Here is a 27357-nt window from a genome sequence, read left to right as displayed (position 1 = left end):
CTCTGCCCATTGGCCTGTTCTGTCCTCTGTCTCTAGAGTGGCAAGAATGGTCAATGTTTAGCAATGCTCAGCATCCCCAGAGAAAAGAAACAACTGCTAGCCTAGCATGGTGGCACATCCTGTAATCCCAGCACTCTGGGAGGCCGAGGCAGGAAGATTTACATGTTCAAGCCCATCTTAGGTCTTTAGGGAGACTGTGTCCCAGGAAACAAGAAAAACAAAACAAAAAACCAACCAAACAAAAAAGGCTGGAGATGTAGTTCAGTTCAAAGATCCTGGATTCAAAAGAGAAAAAGAGAGGCTGGGGATTCAGCTCAGCGGCATAAGCACCTGCCTTGCAAGTGAGTGGTCGTGAGTTTGATCCCCAGTACCAATTAAAGAGAGAGAGAGAGAGAGAGAGAGAGAGAGAGAGAGAGAGAGAGAGGAGAAATGTTCCCTGTGATCTCATGCAACATCTCAGCACCAAGTGTCACCTGCCTGTCCTTGAAGCAATCCCACGAACCAGAGAAATGGAGTCACTGGGCTGGGCTGGAAGGGGGCATCGGGGATCCATTATGCCCTGCTCTGTGGACACTGGGAAAGAGGTATGGATGTTTGGTGCCACCCAGCTAGGACACTTGACCTCTACTGCAAGTTATCAAGTCAAGTCATGGCGCCCGTGACTGGAACCTGGGCCCAAGAAGATGGATGAGTTTGCCATCTGCTGGGACTCTGGGTGGTCTGTCCCACTCCAGTTCCCAGGGGCAGGCTCTTGAGGACTGCAGGTACAGCTCAGGGTGTAACCAGAGCCAGTGGACGCCGCCTTCTCTATCTGGGCCCTGATCCTTCCGTGTCAGGTTATAGCTTCTGCGGGTCATGGGTCATGACCACAGTCAAGCTCTGCCCGAGTTTCTTCTTCTCTCTCACCTGCGGCCAAGGGATGAAGCCAGGCCATCATTTCCAGAGTTTGAGAGACTCTGATCGTTTCCCGGAGTCCGACAGCTCTGAAGCATCCTGCCGTGTCCCTCAGGACAGTTGCCCAGAGAAGAGCAGCTGCTGGGGCTGTAGGTTGCAGTTCATTCCTCCGCCCAAGTCATCTCTAGGGTTCACCCCATCTGAAATCTTGCCTGGGCATTCCAGGGACGGAGACGCCTGAACACCCTTCCAGGCCAACCACACGCCACACCGTGAAAGAAAGCACAGCTTTATTTCGGCTCTCACCATCCCAGCCCAAACTACCGCACGCATCCTGGGGTCTGCACCATGAGGTCCACAGCATCCCAGTGAACACAGCCCCACGGTACAGTGTCACAAATCCCCACCGAGGAGCAGCTCAGCTCACCTCCTCAGAGAGCGCTGTCTGCAGTCCACTGCAGACACGGCCGGGGATCGAGGCCCAGACCCCAAGGAGCAACACAAAGCAGAGAAGCTGGGGGGCCCGGGCCGGGCTGGGAGACTGAAGCAACACCTACGCAAGTCCCTGCTTTGGCCACTGCTAGTTCCAGCCACAGAGCCATCCCGAAGAGACGCCGTGCCAACCAAGGGCACAGGCCAGCTGGCCGAGGTAGTGTAAACACAGCTGAGGGTGGGGAGTGCCAGTGACTAAGGGAGATCCCCTCCTGCAGGAGCGACAGGGGGCTGGGGAGGCAGAAAACTGGGCTCAGGGCTCTAAGGATGGTAATGCACTGGGCCTAGGGAAAAAGGGGCCCAGAAATATCAAAAATCGAAGAGAAAGATAGGGAGAAGCTGCTGGGCAAAAAGGGGGCACCCCAAGGAGACAGAGACAGAGAGACAGACAGACAGACAGAGACAGAAGGGGTCCCATCAGCCACCCCATCCCAGCTGGTTATCAGATCACAAGCAGCTGGCCAGGGAGTGAGGCAGGGCCAGCGGTGGGGAGGACCTGCCTTTCCTGCCCGCTCCCCTGACCCCAAGCCAGACTTAGGCCCTCGATCCTCCTCCTCCTCTTCAGGGGGCTCCTGGAGCTACCACTAACCCTTCTAGCCCCAGGCTTGAAGAGGGAAGAGGAGAACAGTAGGGAGACAAAGGTAGGATCCTGAGAGCTACTACCACATCGCCAGGTCCAAGACCACCACAGCCAAAATGACCCTTCAATCCTTAGGACCTAAGTACAGAGAAACTCTTATAGCCGTTTAACAATGTAAATCATTTTTGAAAATTTGGGTTCATGTACAATTTAGGCTTTTCTTTTTTTGTTTTCATCTTTAATTTACCACCTGTGAATATAATTCAAAATACTTTTAAGAACTACACTAAATGACTCACTATGACGGCACCACCTTAGGTAACCAGAACTTTTAAGGGCTGGATTTGCTATTGCTTCTGAATCCTTTCCTTATTTTGGGAAAGAAGTCGTTAATCAAATTATCAGGGGAGAAAAGAACCCAATTTCCAGGAGCAAAAACCAAAAAATCCTGGTATGTAGCTGCCAGATGTGGGGTGTCTAGAAAACCTCAGTGCGTTGGAGTGGGGGGACCTCAAAACTGAAGTGTGCCCCGGAGAGAAGCAATCAGCCCCTGCACGTGGCTGAGGGGTAACGCGGACCCCACAGGAGTGCGGCACAGTCCTCTGGTGCTGTGCCCACAGCTTCGGCCAACTGTGGCTTGTGAAGTTAAGCCTACAGGGGTTGCACTGAATCTGTTCTTAAGATGTGTGCACGTTTCTTCCGTTCACGTTCTCTAAACAACAGCAAGTATTTACACGACATTTACACTGTGTCAGGGATATAAGTATCCTAGAGACGTCTAAAAGAGCACAGGAGAAGTGCACAGGCTCCATCGCATTTCATACATGAGACTCGAGCATCTGAGGATTTTGACATCCACAGGAGTCCTGGAACCAGGCCCCTGTGGATGAGAGAGGACTGTAAAATTTTTAAAATATACTGATTTAGAATTAATTTTAAGCATTAGCTCAAAACAAAAGCACCCCATAAGCCGAACAAAACAAGTCTAGTGGCCAGTCTAGTTACTTTTAAGAAACTCGAGATTCTGATACTTAGGGATGCTACATTCAGTTCTATGCGCCTCAGTGTGGAGAAGGATCTTGTTGCAACACAGGCTCAGCAGGTCTGGGTGGGACCGAGATTCCGCATTTCTAACAAGTTCCTTAAGAATGCTGCTGCCCCACCAGCCGCACTTTCTGTAAGAGGACTTACTTCATCCTTCCCCGTGATTCCCAGGAATTCCCCCCGTGGTTGCGTGTCAGTAATGCCTCCAGGTCTATTTGCTGACCTTCAGGGACTGGACACTCACTACCTACAGAATGCTGCAGTTACTGCTAACTTCGTCCAGGGTGGCAGTGGCAGAGGACAATAAGAATCCAACGCGCCAAAGCCCGGGCTCCAGCACACTGGAGATTCACAAAGGAAACTGCGCAAGTGGGGGGACTTGCTAGAACTGAATGTTACTGCGAAGAGCTAAGCAGAGGGGACTTTCTGTCCAACTGTCTGCTCAGCAGCGGTCAGTTAAACAGAGAATACTCCTAGGCTTCCACTGTCCTGGTTAGTAAAGTTCGGTGCAGTTTAATTTCCTTCCCCCAAAGCCTCAAAAGAAGCTTTTCTCTGTGCATCAGCCACTGACTTGGTTTTGTCCACTGGAGAAGCAGCCAGTTGCTGACCAGCAGGCAATGGAGTCTTTAGGCCTAACAGAAGCCCGGCCTCGCCTGGCCACGTGACCACCCCTGCTTCAGTGAAACCCAAGGCCTCCACCTCCCCTGGGGTGGCAATCCCAGGCCTTCCTTCGTGGGTCCCTGAGAGACCCTGGAAAGTGAGCATCCCCCACCCCAACACCCCCTTGTGCACTCAGGCTCTTTAAGCCTGGGACCCTATAGTCACCAAGTACGCCACAGTGTCCAAGTTCCATGGCCAGACATTCTGAAGCCCGGCGGTCAGTGCCGGGCCACAGGGCCAGTGAAAACCACTTAGGTCCTTGTCATTCCACTGTTGAAAGGAACCAAAGCCCTGAGATCCAGTGAGACCTTCCCAAGGCCACTCAGCTGGTTTGCAGCCAGTTCTTGTAAAGGCTCAGAATCCTTGGAGGCAGAGCTGGACAGATGTCACTGGAATTAGCCCAACTTTCAATCACTTATAGCAGCAACTTTCAGGAAAAAGGCCTTCCGGAAAAACCCTAAGGGACAGAGGAGTGCCTGAGAGGGATGTGGAGGAAAGGAGTTGAGGGGTTCACCTAGAAAGGGAAGGGTCATGGGTCAGAGGTTCTTGAAGGAGGATGGTGGGCAGAGCATCCGCTCTAACGAAACTCCAGGGACAAGTTCCACATCTTCCTCCTGCCCAGGCTGTCCCCAGAGCTCTGTCTCTTGTGCAGCATACAGCTTGGGAGTCATCAGAGGAGGAGGTGGGGTCAGGGGAGAAGTCTCAGGAAGTCACAACCACAGGGCTCCCTAAAGGTGGATTGCTGGGCTGCTCCATACCTACAAACCAGTATCCTGTGGCAGGTGCTCCCTCCCAGGGAAATCCCTGGGTTTAGGGACCAGCCTGTGCACTAACTCACAAAAGGATCTGGACATCTGGTGTGGGTGGGATTCTCTGCAGGGAGGGCTGGGCCTTGGGTGGGATTCTCTGCAGGGAGGGCTGGGCCTTTGGGCTATTGAGGAGGCGCCATCCCACTGGAAGCGTCCCCTAGAGGTGTCTGGATGGAAGCCTCAGGAGCAGCAGCTACCTGTCCCCAGCTGGGCCTCACTTCCCTGAGAACTGGCCCGGCCTGGCTTTCTCCAGCTTGCGACGCCGGTCTGGGGGGATCTCCTGCAGGCTGATGCCGTGGTTGCTGGCCCTGTGGAGGGAGGGCAGCGGCCTCAGGGAAGAGGACTGGAACGGGAGCGCCCAGGACGACGCTATTTCGCGCCAAGGTCAGACCCAGAGCTCTAAAACCGGACCAAGCGTCCAGTCCTGTCTCCCCGCCCAGCCCCCGCAGGCCGATCCCTCACCCGGGCTGCAGGTCAGGCGGTTTGGGGAGGGGCTTGTTAAAGCCGAGTCTGCCCACCAGCCAGAAGGTGTCCTCAGCGCCCTTGCCCTGGAAAGACAGCGCAGGGGAGACTTGGGGGTCCTGGGGTGAGGACCTGGAGAGTCGGGTGACACAGGACGCCCCAAGGAGGGGGCGAAGGGCACGCCCTGCCTCACCTTCAGCTCGGTGCGGCCGCGCAGCTCCATCTGGAAGCCCTGATCCAGAGCGCGGAGGATCCGCACGGTGCTCATGTTCACATGAATGCGGTAAGCTGCAGGCGCAGGATGCGCAGGGGAGTCACCTGGCCTGCTCACCTCCTGGACTTTCCCACCCTCTGGTCCCGCCCCATTTCCCCCAGTCCCCCATGCACTTACGCAGCCCAGTGGACTCCATGCGCGAGGCAGTGTTGACTGTGTCCCCAAACAGGCAGTATCGGGGCATGGTGAGGCCCACCACGCCGGCCACGCACGGGCCTGCGGAGATTCCCAAAGTCGGCTGGTGGTGCCCAGCAGCTGGGCTGCATCTAGAGCTTTGAAGGAAAATCTCCCTGCCCACTTCAACGGAGCCAGGCCCTGACCAAGGAGCTACCTGAGTGCAGGCCGATGCGAATGCGCACGGGCACCTCTGGCATATGGCGCATGCGGAAAGAGCCTACGGCACTGAGGATGTCCAGAGACATGTTGGCAATCTCTGCAGCATGCCGCTGCCCGTTCCTCTGGGGCAGCCCCGAGGCCACCATATAGGCATCCCCGATTGTCTCCACCTGGGGGACGGAATTGTGCCGATTCAGTACTGAGCGCACCCACTCCCAACACACAAGTGTCTACTGCCAGATATGCAAGGGGCGAGGCTGTAAGCTGGGGCTGAGCTGCAAGTGGAGGGGAAAACTAGGCCTGGGAAAGAGGATTAGACTGTGGCCTGGGCAGATGGAACAGGTGAGCTAGCGGTCAGGAGGGCTTGTCCTGAAACACTCCACCTTGTAGACATCATGGGAACCAATGATGGCATCAAAAAGGGTGTAGAGGTCGTTGAGCAGGTCCACCACCTCAATGGGCTCACTCATGGCTGAGATGGTGGTGAAACCCACAATGTCACTGAAGTACAGTGTCACCTCTTCGAAGTACTCTGGCTCCACCGGTATTCCCATCTTCAGGGCCTCGGCCACAGATCTAGGCGTGGCGGGCAGGGGGGGTCACATGGAGGCCTCTGGCTGGGCCCCAGCTGCCCCTCCCGCCCTCCCCACTGGCACCCACGGAGGCAGCATCTGTGTGAGCAGCCTGTCTGTCTTCTGTTTCTCCTGCTCCAGCTCTTCTGTGCGCTCCCGGATCAGGTCCTCCAGGTTGCTGGAGTACTGCTCCAGCATTCGAAGCATGGAGTCGATGATGTTCATCTTGCGGCCCTTGTTGATGCTCTTGAACTGGGAGAAGGCAGACGCTGGTAAAGGTCCTGTTACCAGCCACCTCCGGGGGTTGTGTTCCTGACACCCCGCTACCATGTATCCTCTGGTCATCAAGCACTCCCGAGGTGCTTGGTACTGTGTCTTTATAGGCAAATGGCAAATGACAGTTCCCAGAGGTAGTTGATCTCAGCTGGGAATGAACAGTTCAGCCTTTGACCCCTGGGACCCCAGGGACCAGTCCAGCCCTTGCCCAGCCCCAGCCCCTGACCAGGTCAAAGGTGTGATCCATGGAGGGCCGAAGTTCCGGCTGCTCTGCCCAGCACTGTGTCATCAGCTTGATGCACTCCACGGGTGCCTGGTCCATGGACACCACAGGCCGGCACAGCGGAGGGGGGCTCTGCACCCTCTGTATCACCTCTGGGGACATGAGGGAACAATGAGGGTGGGCACCCCGGAACAAAAGCCACCTCTGACTCGGGCTCGGTGTTGGAGTCTAAGCTGGGAACTGGTAGAGGGTCCTTTAAATCAGAGCTTCAGCGGGCAAGGATAGTGTGTGAGGGGGTCACTAGGAGGACAAGAGGACCTGAATCCCGGGCATCAATCAAATGACACAGAACTAACATTTAAGAAAAGTCAGAGAAGTGAGAGCTAGGCTGGTCAGGTAGCTGGCTCGGAGTCCTGTAGGTGAGTAACCTGGATTTGAATCAGAAGAAACTGACCTGTTACCCTTCCCTTCCTCTCCTGCTGCCTACCCAGGACACGGAACCTTGAGGAAACCTGATTCCCCGGATGAGGAGTAGGTTGATGCCAGGACAGAAACTATTGAGGTCAGGGCTCTGAGAAGCACCCCACCTCCATTCTCCTGGTCTTTTTTTTTTTTTTTTTTTTTGGTACCAGGGAGCAAACTCACGACCTCATGCTCGCCAGGCATATCCTGACCTTTTAGGGAGCTTTAAGGGAGACCTTTCTTGATTACATCTCATCACTGGGTTTTGCTATAGGGAAGGAAGCCGGGCAGGACCCAACCTGGCTTTATCTACTGTACGGGGCCTCCCTGGCCTCTCTGGCCTCTTACCCTCGGGGGTCAGCTCCAGCATGGCGTAGGGCATGCTGCGGCACACGACCTCCTGCATAATGATGCCCAGGCTAAAAACGTCGCCAGCTAGAGACCCCTTGCGCTCCAGGGCCGGATCCCGCAGCAGCTCGGGGGCTGTCCATAGCTGATCTGGGGATGTGGAAGGGGCCATGGGCTCCTAGAGGGCCGTGGGAGCTCTGGGGACAGATCGCCATGCCCACAAGAAAGCCCACGGGGATGCCCCAACTGCTGCAGAGACTGGGGCACTCAAGGCCAAAGTCCCTCCATCGAGGGGGGCAGGGAGGTCCCCGAAGCCCCGACCTAAGCACCCCAGCGCCCCCAGCCCAGCCCACTCTCCGGTGTGGCAGGGGCCAGTCAGCCTTTCCCCAGCTGCAGTCGTGCGCGTGGGCGTGGACTGGGGAGGAAGAGAGTGAGGAAAGATGGGGTTTCTGGGGGTGCTCGCGTGCTCCCCAGGCAGTGGGGACTCCTACCCTCCGCGTTGGGGGGCTCCGGTAGCACCCTCTGGGCTTCCAGCAGTCGCCCGTGGCCGTGGTCGGTGACCTTGAGCACGAACCTCCCGTCCACCACGCAGTTGCGTGATTTAAGCCGCCCGTGGGCCACGCCGCGATGGTGCAGATACCTCATTCCCTGGGAAGGGGTGGGGAAGGAGGCAGCCTCGGCCCTGTGGTCCTCCCGCCCCCTGCCCCCTGCCCCCAGGACGCCCCAGCCACCCCACACTCACTTTGATGAGGTCCAGCAGGAGGGAGGACTTGAACATCCAGTCCAGCTTTATGTCTCTCTGGGCGAGGAGGTCCTGGAGGGAGCCACGCGCGCAGTGCTCCGAGACCACGGCCAGCATGCGCTCCCCGGGGCCAGCCGGGCTGTCTGCTGTCCCCGCCAGGAACAGCCCCAGGTAAAGGGCCACGTTCTCGTGCCGGAGCTCCCGGAGCTGGGAAGGGAAAGTGGATGGGCACTTTCTGTCCTGGGCTGGGTGGAGAGGGGGCGATGTTCAGTGCCCCGTGAGTACTTTTTAAAAAATTTTTCCTACACTGTGGATGGACCCCAAGGCCTGCTGTATGGTAGGCAAGCACTCTACTGCTGAACCACACCCCCGGCCTTCCAACGCCTGTTTTTGAGCACCCCAATGAGGAAGATGCTTATTCTGGTTATTTTAACCTTAATATCCGTCCTCTGCCCAGTACCAAGCAGCCTGGGTCTGGCTTTCCTGGTAGCTTCCTGAATGAAATGGCCCACAGGTTGTGGAGTGTGGGGGAGGACTTCCTCCTCCGGATATTTATGGCTTTGGAAAAGAAGGCCCCTTCCAGTATTGAATATGGCTGGGTTCAAAGATACAAACAAAAAGTCAACCCCGGGAAGGGACCTATTTATTAGCCATAAATCTATCAAATGCTCCCACCTTACAGGGAACACCATCACTGGTCCCTGAGGTGACAGTCTGTGGGGAGAACCAGGGAAAGGCTGTGTAACTGTAGGCGCCCAGGGCTCCAGTTCGGGAAACTTGAGACTGAGTGGTCAAGCTCTGGTCATGGAGGGGCCATCAATCAGGCCACACCCACTGGCAGGCACACCCACTGGAAAAATAGGAGTAATCAGGTGACTTGGTGCTCTCTCTAGCTTTTGGGGGTCCACATGCCCAGTAAGGGCTTCTTTTCATTTTAAGTCGGTGGTGCTAAAGGCAAGTTCATTGATTGATCCATATAGGCAGCCCATGTAAGTTATTGTGCAGCTCTGACCATGAGCTCCTGCAGGAAGCTAGCAGGAAAGCCAGACCCAGGCTGCTTGGTACTGGGCAGAGGAGGAACATTAAGGTTGAAATAACCAGAACAAGCAGTCTGCTGCCCCCTGCCAGCTTTCCACTTTGTTTGACACATTGATATAGCTAGCGGTCAGCCAGAAGTGGAAACTCACTTTTCATCACTCAACAAATATTTACTGAGTCTCTAATATTCTAAATCCTGGGCTAGGTGTTGGGAACAGCACAGCAAAGTCCTCACTCAGCTTGCAGTGTGTGAGGGAGGCAGATAAATAAGCCAGCCCTTCGATTCACATGTAAATTAAATAAGCCAGCACATAAATGAACACGTAGTCACAAATAAGTTGTGATAAAAACAGCCAAGAAAAGACCTTAGGCCACAGGAGGAAATAATGGGATATGTGCTCTAGAGTAGAGGGGATACTTAAGAGGGAAGCGCTGAGGGCCGCCCCACGGCCCCTCACAGCCAGACTCTCACCTTGGAGAAGGCTGTCTTGGTTGCTGGGCGGATGGCTGTGTGGTGATGCCCTGGGAATTTCTTCAACCAAACCCAGTCTCCCTGCAGCAGAGAGGACGGGGTTAGGGGACTCGGCCTCCCAAAGTCCCACAAGGCAAGAGGCTTAGAGACCCCCAAAGTGAGAATGGCGTGATGCTCTCTAGAGGCCTCTCGGGGACTCCTGTGCCCTCTCCATGTCCTGGAACTTGGGATCTCTACGTTCCGTCTCCTCTTGACCAGCTGGGCTCCCTCTAGGCTCTCTCTGACTCTTCTGATTTCTCCCACCCACCCCACCACATTTGGATTTGCTGGCCCCATGGTCAGTGTCCTAGGCTTCTTCCTCCTTTTTTTTTTTCCTGACCAAGGCCCTGCTTTTCCTAAGTCTCATCTGAATTGGATTAAAATGCTGAGGAGCAGGTTCAGGAGTTCCCAACACAGCGGGAGTGGCCTCAGGGGCCACACCAGCTTCCAGGCACCATGACTGGCCTTCGAGGAGCCATGGCTAGGGGGAAACCCTCCAGCACCGAGGATTGCCAAATTCAGAATCAGGTCAGGATTGAGGAATCCATGTGTGTCCCTAAATCCTGCCTGGGCTCTCGTCCCCGTGCCTGGAGCCTGCAGGCTTTGGCACGAGAGAGTTCTCTGCCTGGGGTCTGAGCATTCCTCACCCTCTCCCCCGATGGAACAGAATTCAGCCTTTCCAGGGGTCAGGCTCACCTCATAAAGGCCCATGTTGGAGCTTTCCTGGGTTTGGCTGCGAATGTCTGACACACTGGGCACAGCCAGGCTCAGGCGACTCCCCTGGGCCACCTAAGGGGACAGAGGTCAATGCAAGGGGTCAGACATGTTCTCGGATTAGACTTCTGGATTGAGGTCAGGCTGTTTTGTAGATAAAAAGGGAAAGGTAAGGAATTTCAGTTAGTGAACATGATGTTGGCATCTCTGGGAGGGCACACTCACTAAACACACTCTTTTTCTTGTTAGAGCTTCAGGAAAGTGGCCAGGATAAAGGGTGTCACCACCACTGCACAGATGAGGTTACTCTGCAAACTAGGAATGGGAGTGGAGGGGAGGCAGAAGCCGGGCTTCCCACCGGGAGGCTGAGGTGACAGCTGGTTCAAGAAGGGATCAAATAGACAGGGAGGGAGGAGACAGCCAGCTCCAGGCTCCTTTTCCCCACCTTCCGAGAGCTGCCCCCTTGTGGCTGGAGGAAGGTGATGTCCTCCACAGTCAGGATGATCTTGTTGGGGCCGGAGACCATTTGGTTGTGAAGGAGCCGGTGCCTTGTTTGAGCAGGTCATTCCCATGAGAAGAGGCCAGCGGGGTTGGGGCGAAGGGACGGTGTTAAGTCGGGGAAGGGCAACGGGCCGCAGGCATCCCCAAAGCAAATGTCCTCAGAAATCCCACCAACCCTCCAAAATCCTCGTTCTCCTTCCCAGGAAAAGCCCTTCCCTCCTCCACCCGCACACAGGCTCTGTCTGATACCTTTGCTGCCCAGTGTCATGCCTGGCACGCGGAGAGGCAGCGTCACCTCCTAGTTATACATCACCCCACTCACCTCATGTAGTGGGCCAGGAAGGCACCCTTGAGCCCCAACGCTACCACCAGGAGGAAGCCAACAAAGACCAGGCCAGGCTCCAGTCCTGAAGGAACAGGGAGGGGGGCGGTGCTCAGGCCCTCGGTTGGGCAAGATGCATCCTTCCAGGGAGGAGGACAATCATGGCAAATCCTGGAGGTTCCAGGAAATGGGGAGGATGGGGGCTGGGGGAGGCTCTGGGGGAGAGCACAGATTCCTCAAGGGGGAATTGGAAATGTTAAAAAGGTTCCCAGAAGCACGAGGTCGTAAGTTCGATCCCCAGTACCAAAATAAATAAATAAACGGGTAAATAAATAAATCAGTTCCCAGGAATTTTGGGTACTCTGCAAGAGTGGAGTTCTGTGCAAACCAAGGAGGACCTGGAGAAGCATGAGAAGAAACACGGGATAAGAGATGACCCTCTTTCACAACTGTGACGATCCTTGCTGACTGTCCCAGTGGAAACAGGTTACTGGCCCTCACCTCCATTGCAGATATCATTTGGATCAAACCAGCACCAGGGATCTGGCCCGGGCCCCTGGCCACCTCGTGGGAAGTGCACTGGACTCCCTGCAGAGCTCAGGTGGCCCCGGGAAGGGTCCAGCATATGAGTGACAGACAGTCGGTCTCCAGTGGCGTCAGTGTCCAGCAGCACAAAAGAGGGCTCCTCGGTTCCTCCCAGGGCCCCACAGAATCCAGGGACTTGGGCATCCTGGACGTGGCGAGCCACCGAAACTCCGGACACCCAGCTGCCACCAGAGGCGGCCTGGGCTCCCACCACACCCCCAGCCAACAGGATGATCGAGTCATAGATGGTGCCGAAGAGCGGGGAGACCTGGAGAAGCAGAACCACAGCAGAGGGGGACTCAGGGCTCAGAACCACGGGTTGCAAACTGGTGGGAATTCTTTGGCTCCAACCGCTCTTCCTCTGGGTCCTTCAGGCCCTGTGCTGTGACTGGTCCCACCTCGGTACTGTTCTCTGAATCCCGTTCCATCACCTCCTCCGCGCTCCGTCCTGGGTGTCCCCACTGGCTATCTCCCTTTTCCCCATGGCTATGTCTTGCTGTCACTGCACGGTCTAGCTCTTCCACTCTTCCCACTGGCTACACCACTTAGCTGGCCCCTGCCCACCTGGACCTCTTTTCTAAAACTGGACTCTTTTGGTCATACTTGGTTGATTCTGTCACCTAAGCTGTACCATTCACTTAAAAGCCTTCTTTCTCATCGTTTGGGTGGCTTCTTCTCCCTTCTGTCCCCCTCCTCAAGTTGCCACCTGAGCTCATGGGACCTTTGTGCTGGTCCCAGTTGCTCTTAAAGTCCCAGGCCCAGTGTTGGTGCATGAGACAGTCCCTGCCTTCAGGAACCTTTTGTCTAGTCAGGGAGATGGGCCCAGATGTTAGAGCCAGGCACTGTGTGAAGGAAGGGGGAACTGAAGGGAGTGTGGGGACAGGAATGAGGGTCCCCAGCACAGATGGGAGAATCAGAAAATGCTTCTGGAAGTAATGACCACCTTCACAGGGAAAGTCAGAATTATCCAGAGGACAGTGGGACGGAAGAAAGGAAGTCACAAAATCACCAACTCTGGGCAAAAGAGGCCAACTTTATGGACCCCAGCGTGGCCCAGGCTAGCTGAAGTCCACGGAAGACAGAAGAGAAGGGAAGAGTCAAGTCCCGTGTGAAGCACCCGCGTCCCTATAGGGTCATGAGCGCCTTCATCCTGGGCTCCAGCAAGGCCACCGGGAGCTACTAGGAGGCTTTATCAGGGACGTGACTGGCAGGTTTTGGCAGGTTTCTGGAGCTGGTTTTTGGGTTGCAGAAGATCAGGGCTGAGAAAGAGCAGCAGTGAGCATTTGGGAGATTTCGTCCTAGGATTTGGGCAAGAAGTGCGGTGGCCTGAACCAAGGTAGTGACAATCAGACCAAGAAAAGGGATGGATTCAAGTGACTACAAGTAAAAGTCCCAGAGTTTGATGTCCGGCCGAGGACAGCCAAAGGTGGAGGGACAGGGCTGTGTCCCTTGGATCTGATGCAAGCCGTCAGGGGTGAGCAGCGAGCTCACCGGGCCCCAAAGAGAGTGTCCCTCACCTTCTCTCCCCGTCCACCTCCATCGGTCCTCTCATGTTCTCTCCCTGACCCTGCCCATTCTGTCTTCCCCGGCCACCCCGGGTCGTGCTGGGGGCCGGAGGGAATGTTTCCAACCCCTTTGATGCATACACAGCCTTCTCTCATGCGGTCTCCTTCGAATATGACCTTTCTGGTGGATCGTTTCCTGCCTATTAATGTCTCAATTTCCTTCTGTATTAACGGTTTCTTGTCCCCGTTGGTGACAGGTGGGGATAGGTGGTATGTATGAATTGGGATTCTGGGGACTTAAGGAATCCTGGGTATTAACTGGATGTGGGGGTAAATATTGGATCTAATTAGGGGAGCTGCCAGCACCACAAAGATGTCAAGGACCCTCCAAAAGTTAAGCCCACCAGATGAGGCCCCAGAGGAAGAGCCTCTGAATGAGGCAGGAAGCTGGACCTGCCTCCTCCTCCTCCTCTGCTGCTTCTTGGTAACATCAGCTGTTTCTTGTGGACTGTTGCAGTTCTGGAAATGAGTTTTTTTTTTGTTTTGTTTTTGTTTTTAAGCAGGCTGAAAATGATACTGCAGTTTAGATTCTACCTCTTGGAGTGGTCTTGAGCGGTCTCATTGCCTACTCTCTGGAGGTAACCCTAGTACTTTAAAACACCCCAACTAAGACTGTGTGACCTAGGAAACTCCCCAATAGCTGGAGCTGCTGTCCTGGCTGGCCCCATGGACTTCCCTGCTCAGGTTGGCCTCTTCCCGCCTTCCCCTCGCCTGCATCCCTCTACCTGCTGCAGGTTGAGGTCGGAGGGCAGCTCCTGGTGCTCCTGGGCCCTGAGCAGGCTCTCCAGCACGCTGCCTCCCGGAGGACAGTGGCGCGTGAGGGTGAGCACAGCGTCGTGGGCCCTGCGAAGCCGGGAGCTGTTGGCAATCGCAGACAAGACCCCTGGGCCCGGGGACAAGGCATAGTGGAGGGTGTCGAAGGGCAGGAAGACCAGGGAGCCGTCGGCCAGGCCCAGCTCCTCCGCGGCCTCCAGCAGGCAGCGCTGCTCCTCGCCGCCCAGCAACACCGAATGCATCACCATGATCACGGCTGCAGACAGACACAGAAGCTTGGCTCAAGGCGCTGCGCCCAGCGGGCAGCAGGACCTGGCGGGCAGCAGGGCTTGCTGACCCCTGTCCTGCAGGGGAGCCTACCTCTGACGCTAGGCCCGTCCAGGACTCTCCTCAGGGCCTCCCGGGCTCCGGGCAGATCCGAGGACTCCATGGAGGTCACCAGAGCCACTGGCAGTCCCCGGGCCCTGAGCGCAGTGGACAGAGCCTGGCCGGCCTCCACCCACAGGTCCTGGGGGCCGGTGACCAGGGCCACGCGCGCCCAGCGGAAGCTTCGGAGGAGGATGTAGAGCGCCTCCGCGGCCGGGGTGGTGGCCGGGGCTGTGGTGCCCGCCGATCGCGCCCCGGGGCAGCCCCAGGGCAGCAGCGTGACCCCAGCCTCTTGAGCCAGCAGCTCAGCTGGCCGGCAGGCCGCAGGGTTCACGGGGCCCACGAGGCCAGAGACGCGGGACAGTGCAGAGGACACGGCGCCCAGCGACCCCGGCGTCCGGCAGGGTTCCTGCAGCAGCGCGACCTCAAAGCGCGGGCCACCTTGCTGGGCAAGGTCACCGTTGAGGCGGGCGGCGGCCAGCCGCGCAGCCAGGCCCGCGTGCGCCCGGGCGAAGATGGGGTCGCAAGTCCAAGGGCCCAGCACCCCCACTTTGAACACGGCAGAGAAGGCAGCGGGTGGAGGGAAGAGCAGCAGGAGTAGGAAGCGGAGCAGCCCTGGCCACGGCTGGGCCCGCTGGAGGCCGGGTGCAGGGCGCGCGCACTGCGCAAGGGCCCAGCCCTGGGCATCGGGAAGCCCACCCGCGTGGAGGGCGCACGCGGTCATCGCCGGCTCTGTGGACCCAGACCCGGCAAGATGAGCTGCTGAGACCCCCCCAGAGCTCCCACTGGGCTATGCATACAACCTCGCTTCTCAAAATCCGCTTAATTCATGGGGTATCACCGCTCCCAAAGCCCCCACCCCAAACCTGGGCTTCTAGATGGGAGCCAAGGACGCGGCTTGCTGGCCCCTTGGGCCTCCCATGCCAAGATTTACCAACTTGTTTATCCTCCCCTCACCCCAATCCTCCCATCTGAGCCTTTGGGGACTGCAGAACACAGGCCAGGCCCCCACCCGCCCTCACCCAGGACACGAGGCCCAAGAAAGGGGTCTCTGCCACTCACCGGGAAGTCTAGGGCCCGGGCCTAAGGCCCGGATGAGGGGTCACAGGATGGATCCCCTTCTGTCTTCCTGCCAACCTAGCCCAGGGCGGGGGTGTGGGAGCAGCAGGCCAGAGCCCTTAATCTCCTCAAGCTGATTAGGGTCCCTTAATCAGGCAGGGAGGGGCAGGCCAGAGGAGGATGCCAGGTGGAGGAGAGGCCCTGCTGTGCCTCTGCTTGGTGGGAGCCGGGGCTGCTCTCCTCCAGGCTGGGCTTGAAGTTTTGGTCCGCCTGCCTCACCCTCCAGAGTGCTGAGGTCACCTGTGTGCACCACCACACCTGGCTGAAAACCCATTTTAAAAGGAATCGTTTTTCAACCATCATGAAGTTCAGATCAGGTCAGAATTATCCATGCATAGTAAAGCTAGGTGGAAATTTTGACGAGGAGCAGAATATTTTGATGATCTTGAAGTATTTCTCTAGAACAGGAAGAGAATAACCATTGTATAACTACTGTCTGCCTTGTGTGCATCTCAGAACATCCCCTCTGGAGACGTGAGGTGTCTGGCTAATTTTGATCACTTGCTCAGTGTTACCCCATTTCTCCATTGTATAATTGTAATTCCTTCTTTCCCTCTGTTTTCCTCCCCTGATACTCTTCCACTCCAGCAATCTGCAAGAAAATATTTTAAACCTATATTTTAGACCTATATACCTATGCAGGAAATGCTATAAATAATGTCCATATCAACCAAAAAATGGCAACTGATAAAATTGGAATGTGCACAGATTTGATAGAAGGTATAAATTTAAATGTAAGAAGGTAGGTTTTTTTCTCAGCTGAGGAGTGAGTTGCTGCTGGCGGTGGGCAGCTCACCACTGCCCAGGCTCCTTGACAGAGGAAAAACCTGAAGTCACTTCGGGTTCGCTTTGTGTTTGGGGGAAAGCAGTAGACATACTGGAGCTTTTAGAACTTCGGCTATCAAAACTTTCCGAATGACTCGGGATGGGAGCCTCGGGAACTGCAGGGGCAAACTGGGGCGGATCGGTGACTCTGCTGGCATTGTAAGGAAGGCCGTGTGATCCTGGGATGTGCTCCGGCTGGAGAGAGAGGGCTTTGAGGAGCTGGTACAATCTGATATTTCTCGAAGAAAAAGAAGGTAAATCCATCTTTTCCCTTCACTGAAAGCAAAAATCTGCTAATAATGGTCGCCTTAGCATCCCAGTCGGATCATGATTGTGGAGCAAGAGGTCGTGAGCGTCTAAGACGAAATGCACCCATCTGTCTATATGCTTCTTTCTTTCTTTCTCTTTCTTCTTAATTTTGTATTTTCCCTCCAACAGCAGTATGTAGAGGGAATATTGTGGAGATGCTGCTGACTCCACCACCCCCATGCTCACCTCTTGAGCTCACCTATCGGGAGGCCACGTGAGGGAGAAGTCTGGGCTGTTAAGTGGAAAAGTGTCTTATGTAAATTTGAGCTGGAGAATACTATGTTAAGAGTGTGATTTTAAAACTTAGTTGGGCTTCATTTTAAAACATTTTTAAAAACTCAATTATTTCACTTGCTATGCTAGTGATAGCAGTCACTTAGATAGCAGTCCTGACAGTGCAAATTTATAGGCAGTTTGGCAGTGCCTAGAAGAGGTGAAATAATCCCACTTGTAGTAATTGAAGAAGGATCTCAACTCAGAGATCCAATTCTGTGCCTGGTGCTGACAGCTCAGGGCCAGCACGGCATGTGCGGGCCACGGGGATGGACCCTAACACCAGAGGCCAGTCTTCCTTGCCAGGCTCCACCCAAAGATGCCACCATTCCCAGCTGCTTGTCACCACATAATTGGTGTCAAATGGAAATCTTTTCTGAAATGGGACAGTGTTTTCCCATGTAGCTTAAGCCTAGTAATATAAATAAAATAATAGTTGGCATATAAATAAATTTATGAAGATACTACTGTGCTGTGGTTATCTTAGAGATTAACCTTGTTCCTAAGAAATACACACAGAAGTATTTAGTGGCAAAACATCGTAATGTATGTAACTCACCCTCACAGTTCAGAAGAAATATACAATATATAAATAACATATAGTATTGTGTATATTTTATATTTCAAAGAATAAAAGAGGCAAATATTAACAACAGGTGAATCCAAGCAAAATGTACAAAGAAACCCGTTGTGGAGACATATGACTGTAATCCCAGCACTCCAGAGATTGAAGTAGAAAGATTAATAGTTTGAGGCCAGCCTGGGTCACATAGTGAGTTCAAGGCCAACCTGAACTACAAGGAGATGCCCTGTCTAAAAAAATAGGTGACGGGAATAAAGGAGTTCTTTGCATTATTTTTATTGCAAATAAAAGTTCATCAGAAAACTTAAAAAAAGACAGTGTCTTTGTTAAACATACCAAAAAGTCAAACCATAAAAAGAAAGATTAATACATATTAAAAATTAAAATTTAAAATGTCTGATCTGAAAAGCACATGAGGAAGAGAAAACATTAGCCGGACTGCAAGATATTTACAAAACACTAGTTATACTCTCTACTGATGTGTGCCTATATCAATCTGAATCTATCTGTATCTTTAATTATATAAAAGATAACAGCATAAAATTGGGCAAAAGATATGGTTGAGCACATCAAAAAAATGCCTAAGGAAAAAACACAAACCTTGCTTACAGCAAAGGAAATACAGAATAAAATAACTCTCAGATCTTATTCAGATTAGTAGAAATAACACAGTGTGACAACACCAAAGCCTTAGATAGCAGTCGTGACAGTGCAAATTTATAGGCAGTTTGGCAGTGCCTAGAAGAGGTGAAATAATCCCACTTGTAATTGAAGAAGGAGAAATTACTAGTGATTGGGGAGGGGGCAACTTGTACCAGGAATCAGTCATGTGTTCACTAAAAACATCTGTATTGGATTTTACTCTGTGTCAAGCACTGTTCTAGGCTTCCAGGATGCAGCAGTGGATAAAAAGTTTAAAAGTTTCTGTTCTCATGGAGATTACATTTTGGTGATTATTAAACATATTATTATTAACATATTATTAAACATAATAAGCAAGACCAAAAGGTAAAATTCGTACTAAAAGGTAAACAATAAAGTACTCTTAGTCTCTGGTGGGAGACAGTCAGTGCTGTACTTAGGGGTTCTCGGTCTGTTTACTGTACTTTATTACTTAATTTTTAAAATTATCGTTAAATATGCGACTTATACTGGAGTCATTGTTCAGTTCTACGGTCCTGTGCCTCTTACCTTTCACAGGAGTTATTTCCCATCCTTTCTGTCACTGGCTAGCGTGAGTTCTTGTTTCAGTGGTAACAGAAATTAAAACTCCAGGCAACAGCACAAATGTACAGGTAAAGGGTTTACTGAGAGGGAGGAGAAGACAGGAGGAACCTCAGCTTGAGAAGTAAAAGGGACCCAGCTCTGGCGAGCAGGGCTGGGCTGGCTGGGCTGTGGATGTAGCTCAGCGGCATAAGCGTCGGCCTTGCAAGTGTGCAGTTGTGAGTTCGATCCCTGTTACTGAGAAAAAACAAAAACAGGAGGCTGATTTGGCTAAATCAATCACTTCCCAGTTTGTCTCTAGAGTTCACTGACAGACCATGTAGGTGGGGACAGTTTTTAAAAGTTTTTGTGGCAAGATACACATAAGATAAAATGTGCCGTCATGAACATTTAAGGGTCCAGCTCAGTGGCACTAGGTACATTCACCCTGGTGCAAGCATCAGCGCCCCCGACTGCAGACCCTTCACCTTGCCCAGCCACAGCTGTGCCGTGAGACGCTGGCTCCCGCTTCCCCTGCCCAAATCCCGCAGCCTCCACTCTTCCCTGCCCTGGGAATCTGGTCATTTTAGATATCTCATGTAAATAAAGTCACACAATGCTTGTCATTTTCCACCTGTTTTTTTCACTTGTATAATGTCTCTAGGGTCCGTCTTGTGAGCGTGTTTAACCACATCCTTCCTTTTAAAGCTGAAACATACACATATATCACTTTTATTCATCCACTTATCCGTCCAATCCCACCTTCTGACCATTGCAAAAATAGCTACTATGAATACATACGGTTCTGAGTCCCTATTTTTGGTTCTTTAGGGCATCTAGCTAGAGGCGGATTTGCTGGATAATTCTATCCTATGTTCATTTTATTTTTAATTGTCTGAGCAACTGGTATACTTTTCTACAGCAACCATGCCATTTTATGTCACGTTGCAGAGGGAGACTATTTTCAAGCCCACCTGGCCCTTGCGGGTGGTCCTCTGGCCAGCCCCTGCCACCACACTGCCCTCCCTTCTAGAGAAGCCAGGTTTGCTTCCCAGGCTTCTACTTCTTCTCTGATGCCCGCTAATTAAACAAAACCTGCCCTCTCTGCATAAAGGTCAGAACCACTTTTTAAAGTAGCAGAATTATATTTTAATCCAACTACTATAAACGACCTTAGCTGCTAGGAGAGCTCTCTCAGGAAGGTCCTGATTTCTCTTTATAAGAAAAAGAGGAAAAGGTTTCTGCTAAGATCTTCAGACCTCTTCCGCTGCCATCCTGAACTTCAGAGGGCCTGGCAGAGGGATGGGAAGCGTCTGTCTGCGGGGCTACTTCTGTTTATGCTATTGGAATAGCAAACAAAGAAAAGTTATTCTTTAAATTTAAATGAGGCAGGACTGGGGATGTCGTGCAGGGGCGCAAGAGCCTGCCTGCGAGAGCAAAATCACAGTAGTGCCCCCAAAATAAAATAAAATAAAAAGAAATTTAAGGGAGGCAACATAACTTTGGGGGAAAAAACTGACCTGAATCTCAAGAGTATCAGAGCAGTCTGCAGGTTAGGGATGGGAAGGGTTCGATAATAAATAAAGTAATCAATTAATCACATTCAAAATTATCTGTGATGATACAAACAGCTATTTTGAAGAAAACAAGACATTATAATAGCCAGTGCTGATTTAATATCATCTTGTTTTGAAGTCCTACCGTGCTTTTGTTCTTCTGTTTCCATTGGTTCTATCATGTTGTATCTTATTGAATTTTATTATGTGTGCTAGTATAAACAAATTTTTTATGGACAATGAAATAATATAGTAGCCATTGTTCGTTTTCTGTTATTTGGTTCTGAATGCCCTGTAATACTTTCATTCTCTTGAATGGCTTTATACTATTTTGTTATTTTGATACTATTGTGTATGAAGGTATGCTCAACTAGTTCAAGGAAAGAGACATTATGGTAGCTACTGTTATATCGGGTTGTCTTGTGGTGAAATACTGTGTTGCTTAAATTGTTCTGTCCTGATCTGCTTTGTTATGTCCTCTTTTATGTTAACCCCTTTAAAATAAAATAAAAAATTGCTATATCTTTTTGGTTGAGCTTCATATGTTTCTAGAAATCTGTCCATTTCCTCTGTGTTTTCCACTCTATGTGAGTGGAGATTTTCAAAGTAGGTATTTATGATCTTTTGAATTTCCATGGGATCTGTTGTAATTTCCCCGTTTTCAGTCTTTATTGTGTGAATTGGGTTTTTTCTTTATAAGGTTAGTTAGAGGTTTGTCAATTTTGTTTATCCTCTCAAAAAAAATCACATTCAAAATAAAATTCAAGTTGAGTTGGGAACATGAAAGTTAAAACAGAGGGTAAAAGCCATTCCATTCAACTGTAGTTTTTATAGTTAAAGAATAGTAAGGCGGGAACTTAGAAATATATCATTGTCCTCTTAAATAAAAAATAAAGCCCAGGAGTGTAGCTCAGTGATAGAGCCTTTTCCCTGGGCCCTGGATGTTCTCCTTAGCGCTGCAAATAACTGATTAAAAAAATACAAGTTATATTTAAATCATTTTCATTCTTTCTGGATATAGAAACAATGACATTTTTTGTTTCTGAGTCAGGGTTTTGCTATGTAGTCCAAGCTGTCTTGAACTCACTCTGCAGCCTAGGCTGATCTGATACTTCAGCAATCCTCCTGCCTCAGCCTCCTGAGTGCTGAGATCACAGGTGTGTGCCACCACACCTGGCATCACTATTTCTTGTACAAACTAAAGCACATAAAAATTTGTAAATAAAAAAGAAAGAAATCTCTTTAAAGATGTATACAGCAGACATTTGTCCTGCCATGAGTTACTCCGTGTTATAATCAAAGTGTCAAAAAAGGTATACATCAGGAAAAGAAAAACTTGTTTAGATATCTTAATGCTACATTTACCAAGCCATCATGAGATGAATAAGTTAGTTTTGGCTTCTACAATTGTAATAGTGCTCAAAGCAGTGGCCATAAGCTTCCAGACGTCTACTAGTGTGGTGAACTGCTGAAGTGTGAAGCTGTTAGAATAACAGCTTCCAGGCTGCACTTGCCCTGAGAGGCTCCACTTTATAAGACATCAGTTTGCTCCATTTTGAACACAAACTGAGGCAGAATGATTTGGTAACTTGTCTATGTGTACAGAAATCACCAGGTGCAGACACATCCCACTTATCAAACAAAACAAAACCACAATTGCACAGCAAAATCCTAAACCATGAATTAATAAATTAATCATGCTAACAAAAAAAAGACCACCCATAAACTCACTGAACTAAATCAGGAGCACGTGAACACAGTGCTTATGCCACAGCCTCCAGGCCTGTGGGGCACAGGACAGATCAGACTGCAAGCCATGCGTCCCCTCGCCTGGACCCTGTGAAAGGTGAGACACCCAGCTCTGGGCACAGCAGTGGGGGACATCGATCTGTCACCCATCAGGCCAGGGCAAAGGTGGCAGTGGCCCTGGCTCCACCTCTGCCCTTGGCCCCAGCTCAGTCTCTTTGGCTGGTGGGCCCCACTCTGGACGCGGGCTCTGGAGAAGCTAGGCCCTCTCCCCAAGCCCACTGTCTAATCTGGAAACACATTTTCAGACCTCTGCTCAGGCTGTCCTCTTATAGGTGACTTTCACCATCTTTGGTGCCCTGCCTCAGCTGTCATCCTGCTTTTTCAGCTCCTGAAGTCACTGTTAACTCTCCGGTAGCCAGTATGGAATGTCCGTATGATTGTGGGAAGTGTGATTTGAGTGTTACAGGTATTAGTAACCAAAACTGTAATAAAGCAATCTGCGAGTGTCCACCTCACTGATCACTGAGTGGAATCTGGAGTATGTACTCAGCTGGATAACACTGCGGAAGTCATAAAGCTTGAAAACTCACTCGGAGAAAGACAAATGTATCCAGTCTGGATTAATGGCACCACTTTCTCAAGACAACACGTGGACATTGCTAATAGTTTCCTAAAATGTACACAGGAAGGGACTTCCGGGAGAACATGGCGGATAGATAGCAGCAGCTTCGGAGGCTCTCTGAGAAACCGCACTTAAAATCCAGGAATGGTGCCAGGCGAGAAATCCTAAGCAAGGGGAGATATACTTTGCCGACCCAGGAATGAACTAAACTAAGAGAAACCAACTGGAAACACAATCCCGGTGATATAACAGGAACAGATAAGGTCTCAGTGCGGAAGCTGGACCCCTCGCCACTGGAAGCTGTGATTTGAATTTCCTGCAAAGGCTGCTGCGTCCCAATCAGTGCAGCAAGGAGAGAGACGAGAAAGCTCTGAGAGTGGGAAGCGGTGAATGGAGTTGAGAGCGGGACTGGCTGGGAGCCCTGCATCGATCTGAGGTGAGTGAGCAGATCGGGGACCCTTCCATTAGAGTAGGAGGCTTCAGCAAAGGACATACTGGGACCGGGCAGACTAGCCGGAACAGGATGCTGCAGTGACTTCAGTCACATATTCCCCTCTCAAGTGGGATTGGTGGGGAGTGCCTGGCCTGCCGGATGCCGCTGACTAAGACCCAGTAGGCTAGCCCAAACCAGGTCCCAGCACCTAGAGGTGCACCCTAGCAGTAAAGCCTTCGGTAGGTTGACCTGGAGGGGCGGGCCCAGCATAGGCTGCCCAGGTCTCGGTCTCCCTAGTACACTGCAGTGGGCGGGAACACCTAGCCAGGGGATTTAAACAAACTGTAACCGACAAAGAAAAAACCTGGGCCTCCTATATAAACTTGTATAAATGAAACAAAACATATGGGAAGAGGGAGCAACAAGAAAGGGTCCTCGGCTCCCAATCCTGAGAAACATGCAATATCAGACACGGCACCAATAGACATAAAGTGCTATCTCCAGAGCCTCATAGATGAGTTCAGGAATGAAGTTATTAACGACTTGAAGCTAGACATAAGCAGAATAGTTAGAGAAATGCTAAGCACCACCCAAGAAAAAGCAGATGGTGGAATGGAAGAACAGAAAAAGAGGGGAGAATTGTTTGATGGAGAAAATAGAGAAAGCATAGAATACGTGAAGCAGGTTCAAAGAGATTTCCAGGAAACTAAAAACTCTATCGAAAGCTGGCACAACAGCTTGAAAGAAACTAAGGATAGATTATCTGAACTGGAGGGCAGATTTGTAATATGGGAGCATGAAATGAAAAACTTCTTAAAAATAACAAAAAAACAAACAGCAACAATACAAAGGCTAGAAGATGATAAGAGGATCTATAACTTAAGAATTAAGAACATAAGAGAAAAGGTGGGGAAACAAACAAATGGATTACAAAAGCTATTCACAGAAATAATCCTAATTTAGCAAATGGTAAAGATACTCAGATGTACGAAGCATACAGGACCCCAGCCACCTACAACCCAAACAGAGCTACACCCAGGCATATAATAATCAAAATTCCAGAAATTCAATACAAGAACAGAATATTAAAAGCTGTCAGAGACAAGAAACAGATCACTTACAAGGGAACACCCATCAGAATTACAGCAGACTTCTTGGCACAAACCATCAAATCATGAAGAGCGGGGGGGGGAATAATTCAAGCTTTGAAAGATAATAACCTCCAGCCAAGATTGATATATCCTGCACAACTGTCCCTAGAAATTGATGGAAAAACAAGGTGCTTCCAGGATAAAGAGGAACTAGGGGAATTTGCAACCACCAGTTCAACTCTACAGAGATTTCTGCAGGATATTCTAAAAAAGGAAAATACCAAGATTCCAGAAATAGTGGCAGAGAGACCACAATGAATGGAGCAGAAAGCAAAAGGAAGAAGACAAACTGACAACAAACGACAGAAAAAGAGCTCAACAGAAATGAGGCAGAGAAGATCGGATGGTAGGAACAGCTATTTTGGAGAAAACAAGACATCATAATAGCTAGTGCTGATTTAGTATCATTTTGTTTTGAAGTCCCATCATACTTGTATTCTTCTGTCTCCATTGGTCTTAAAAGGTTGTATCTTACTGGATTTTATTATATATGATAATATAAGTAAAAACTTTTATAGACAAGGAGATTATACAGAAATCATTGTTCATTTTCTGTTAATTGGTTCTAAATACCCTGTAATATCATTCTCTTGAATGGTTTTATAGTGTCTTGATATGTTTGGTGCTACAGTATATGAAGTTATACTCAAAGATTTCAAGGAAAGACACACTATGGTAACTATTTTTATGTCAGGATATCTTGTGGTGAAACACTATTTTGCTTAAATTGTTACGTTTTGACCTGCGCTGTTCTATTATGTCCTCTTTTATCTCAATCCCCCCCCCCTTTTAAATTATTTACTTTTTTCATCTTTTTAATTAAGGGAAAAAATAAATAAAAATAGCAGGATACATTATAGTAACCTACTTTGATTTCCTATGAATTTGATTTGAAATCCTGTGTTGCCCTCACTCTTGTTTTGACTGATTTCCCCCTATTCTGCTTTGCTTGTTAGTACCAAATTCGAAAGTATAGGCAACAACTGTGAAGACAGTAAGATTCATTATGACGCCCATTCTGGTTGACTATTATCTTCTTTTAAAGTCCTGTAATGTCTCCAATGCTTTGGTTTTATTCTTTACTGTTTTGTTCAATTTTATTTTAACTGGCAATTCTTCTTAAAATAGCAAGAGGCAGTATGGTAACCATTGTCGATCACCTTGTATTTTGTTTTTACATTATCTATTATGTCCATCCTTTTGATTTGACTGACTCTGTTCTGATATGTTGCATTTGGTTTTACTCTCTTCAAAAAAAGTAATAAGATCTGTGGGAGTAATAAAACCCAAAATATGTAATTGTCATTGTACAAAAGAAAAGAAAATGCTATAAATATTACAACTGCATATATGTTTAAGTGTATGAGATAACCACATTATTGAGGGGTTTTTTTTTGATCATTGAAAAAAACTGTTTGCACTCTGTTTGAAAGTCCACTTTATATGCTTCAATTTTGAAACTTGAACAACTACTTCTAGGATGAGAATATGTAATCTATTAACTAGTGATTTCTTGCTGTTTATTTTTTTAAATTTTGTATTACTTGTACCCTTTTCTGTTTTTTTTTTCTTTTTCTCCTTAAATAAAAAAAAGAAAAAGAAAAAAATGTACACAGGAAGTCAGGCAGGGTGCTAGGAAGCTGTAGTCCTAAGTACTCAAGAGGCTGAGACAGGAGGATCACTTGAGCCCAGGAATTAGAGACCAGCCTGAGTGAAATAATGGGGTCTCACACACACACACACACACACACACACTGATGCACACACAAAAGAAAATACACATATGAGAAGACCGATAATGTTATTTGCAGCTTTACAATTTTCTGCCTTCTTTAAAATAGTTTATTTTACATTTGTTTTATGAAAACAAAATAAACCAAAAAAGAGCTTGATGAAAAGTTTCCCTCCTGTACCTGTTCCTCATCCTCTGCTTTCCTTGGGGGAAACCACTATGGAAACACTCTAGGCCTTCTTCTATGTATACAAGAAAAAGACATTGTATGTTTTTACAGCTCCATTTTTACATTAAAAGTAGCACTATGAAGGGTCGACCAAAGATGCCGGACCAGCAGGCAGCAGGGTAAAGAGCCTCTCTGAGAGAAACAGCCCAGATGCTGGAATACAGCGATCTGGAGAAGCCAAGAAGGAAAGAAGTGAGTCCCTCGACCCAAGAAGAAACTAAACTGAGAACTGAAGCCAACAGAGAGAATAAAGACAAGAAAAATGTAAACAGAAGGCGATAGCCACAGGCACTTCCACAGGAGCTGGGCCCAGAAGCACCGGTGGAATCTGGAGACGCATGGGCACAGGGACGCTGGTGGCTGGTGAGCCCGAAGACCTCGGTGGAGAGACGTGGTAACGGAGGGGAGCCCTGGCTGGCAGTGAGTGTGGGGACTCAGTCCTCCCTTGGGAGAGGGCGAATGGCCAGGTGCCATTTTGGAGTGGGGCAGGATAAGCCTGGAGACAGAACGCAGCGGCTTCATTCAGCCGCTCCTAGCTCGGAGCAGACTGGTGCAAACTCCTTGGACTGAGTCCTGCCCCTCTGCATGGTCCAATAGCACTGCTGAGGTTTCCCTAAAGCTATCCCTAACCAACCCCACCTGCAGCGCACACTAAGGTGGTGAAGACTCCCTGTGATTAACCAGCAGACTGGGGAAAACAGCAAACAGCAGAAATACCTAGCCAACACACTCCAGAGTAATTATAACCAATACAGGAAGTGCCAGGGAGCCCGCTACCCACTGGTCCCAAAGAAACTAGGAACATGACAGGAGGAAGAAGCAAAAGGCAGTCTCTGGCCTCCAACCCAAGCAGTGCTGGTCCAGGAGATGGAAACACAGAAGAGATCGGGAGTTGCATACCTCCCGATCTTTCAGTTGCAATTTTTGAAGCAACAGCAACTGAAATAAAGAAACAACTCCATGAAGTTATAAAAGAACTTAGAACAGAAATACTACTACAAGTAGAAGAAGATAGGATAATAA

General features: G+C 50.2%; 1 protein-coding gene across 1 annotated transcript; it reads right to left on the bottom strand.

Moving 5' to 3' along the window:
• Window positions 1-1164: 1164 nt before the first annotated feature.
• Window positions 1165-15730, bottom strand: Gucy2d (guanylate cyclase 2D, retinal). The gene is made up of 20 exons (XM_063241718.1): window positions 15613-15730; window positions 14545-15282; window positions 14136-14440; window positions 11762-12113; window positions 11261-11345; window positions 10883-10985; window positions 10420-10512; window positions 9685-9765; window positions 8175-8381; window positions 7924-8080; window positions 7433-7582; window positions 6626-6774; window positions 6212-6375; window positions 5935-6127; window positions 5547-5721; window positions 5333-5431; window positions 5135-5229; window positions 4942-5027; window positions 4677-4787; window positions 1165-4127 (listed from the first exon to the last, which is right to left on the bottom strand). Exons 2-19 carry the CDS (start codon window positions 15272-15274, stop codon window positions 4694-4696), a joined length of 3318 nt encoding a protein of 1105 aa, XP_063097788.1. The 5' UTR covers window positions 15275-15282; window positions 15613-15730; the 3' UTR covers window positions 1165-4127; window positions 4677-4693.
• Between the last annotated feature and the right edge of the window lie 11627 nt (window positions 15731-27357).

The sequence above is a fragment of the Cavia porcellus genome, unplaced genomic scaffold, assembly GCF_034190915.1.
Source record: "Cavia porcellus strain 051 isolate PalLab524CR breed Dunkin Hartley unplaced genomic scaffold, mCavPor4.1 scaffold_32, whole genome shotgun sequence".
NCBI lineage: Eukaryota > Metazoa > Chordata > Mammalia > Rodentia > Caviidae > Cavia > Cavia porcellus.
This window is presented reverse-complemented; position numbering and strand designations above follow the sequence as displayed.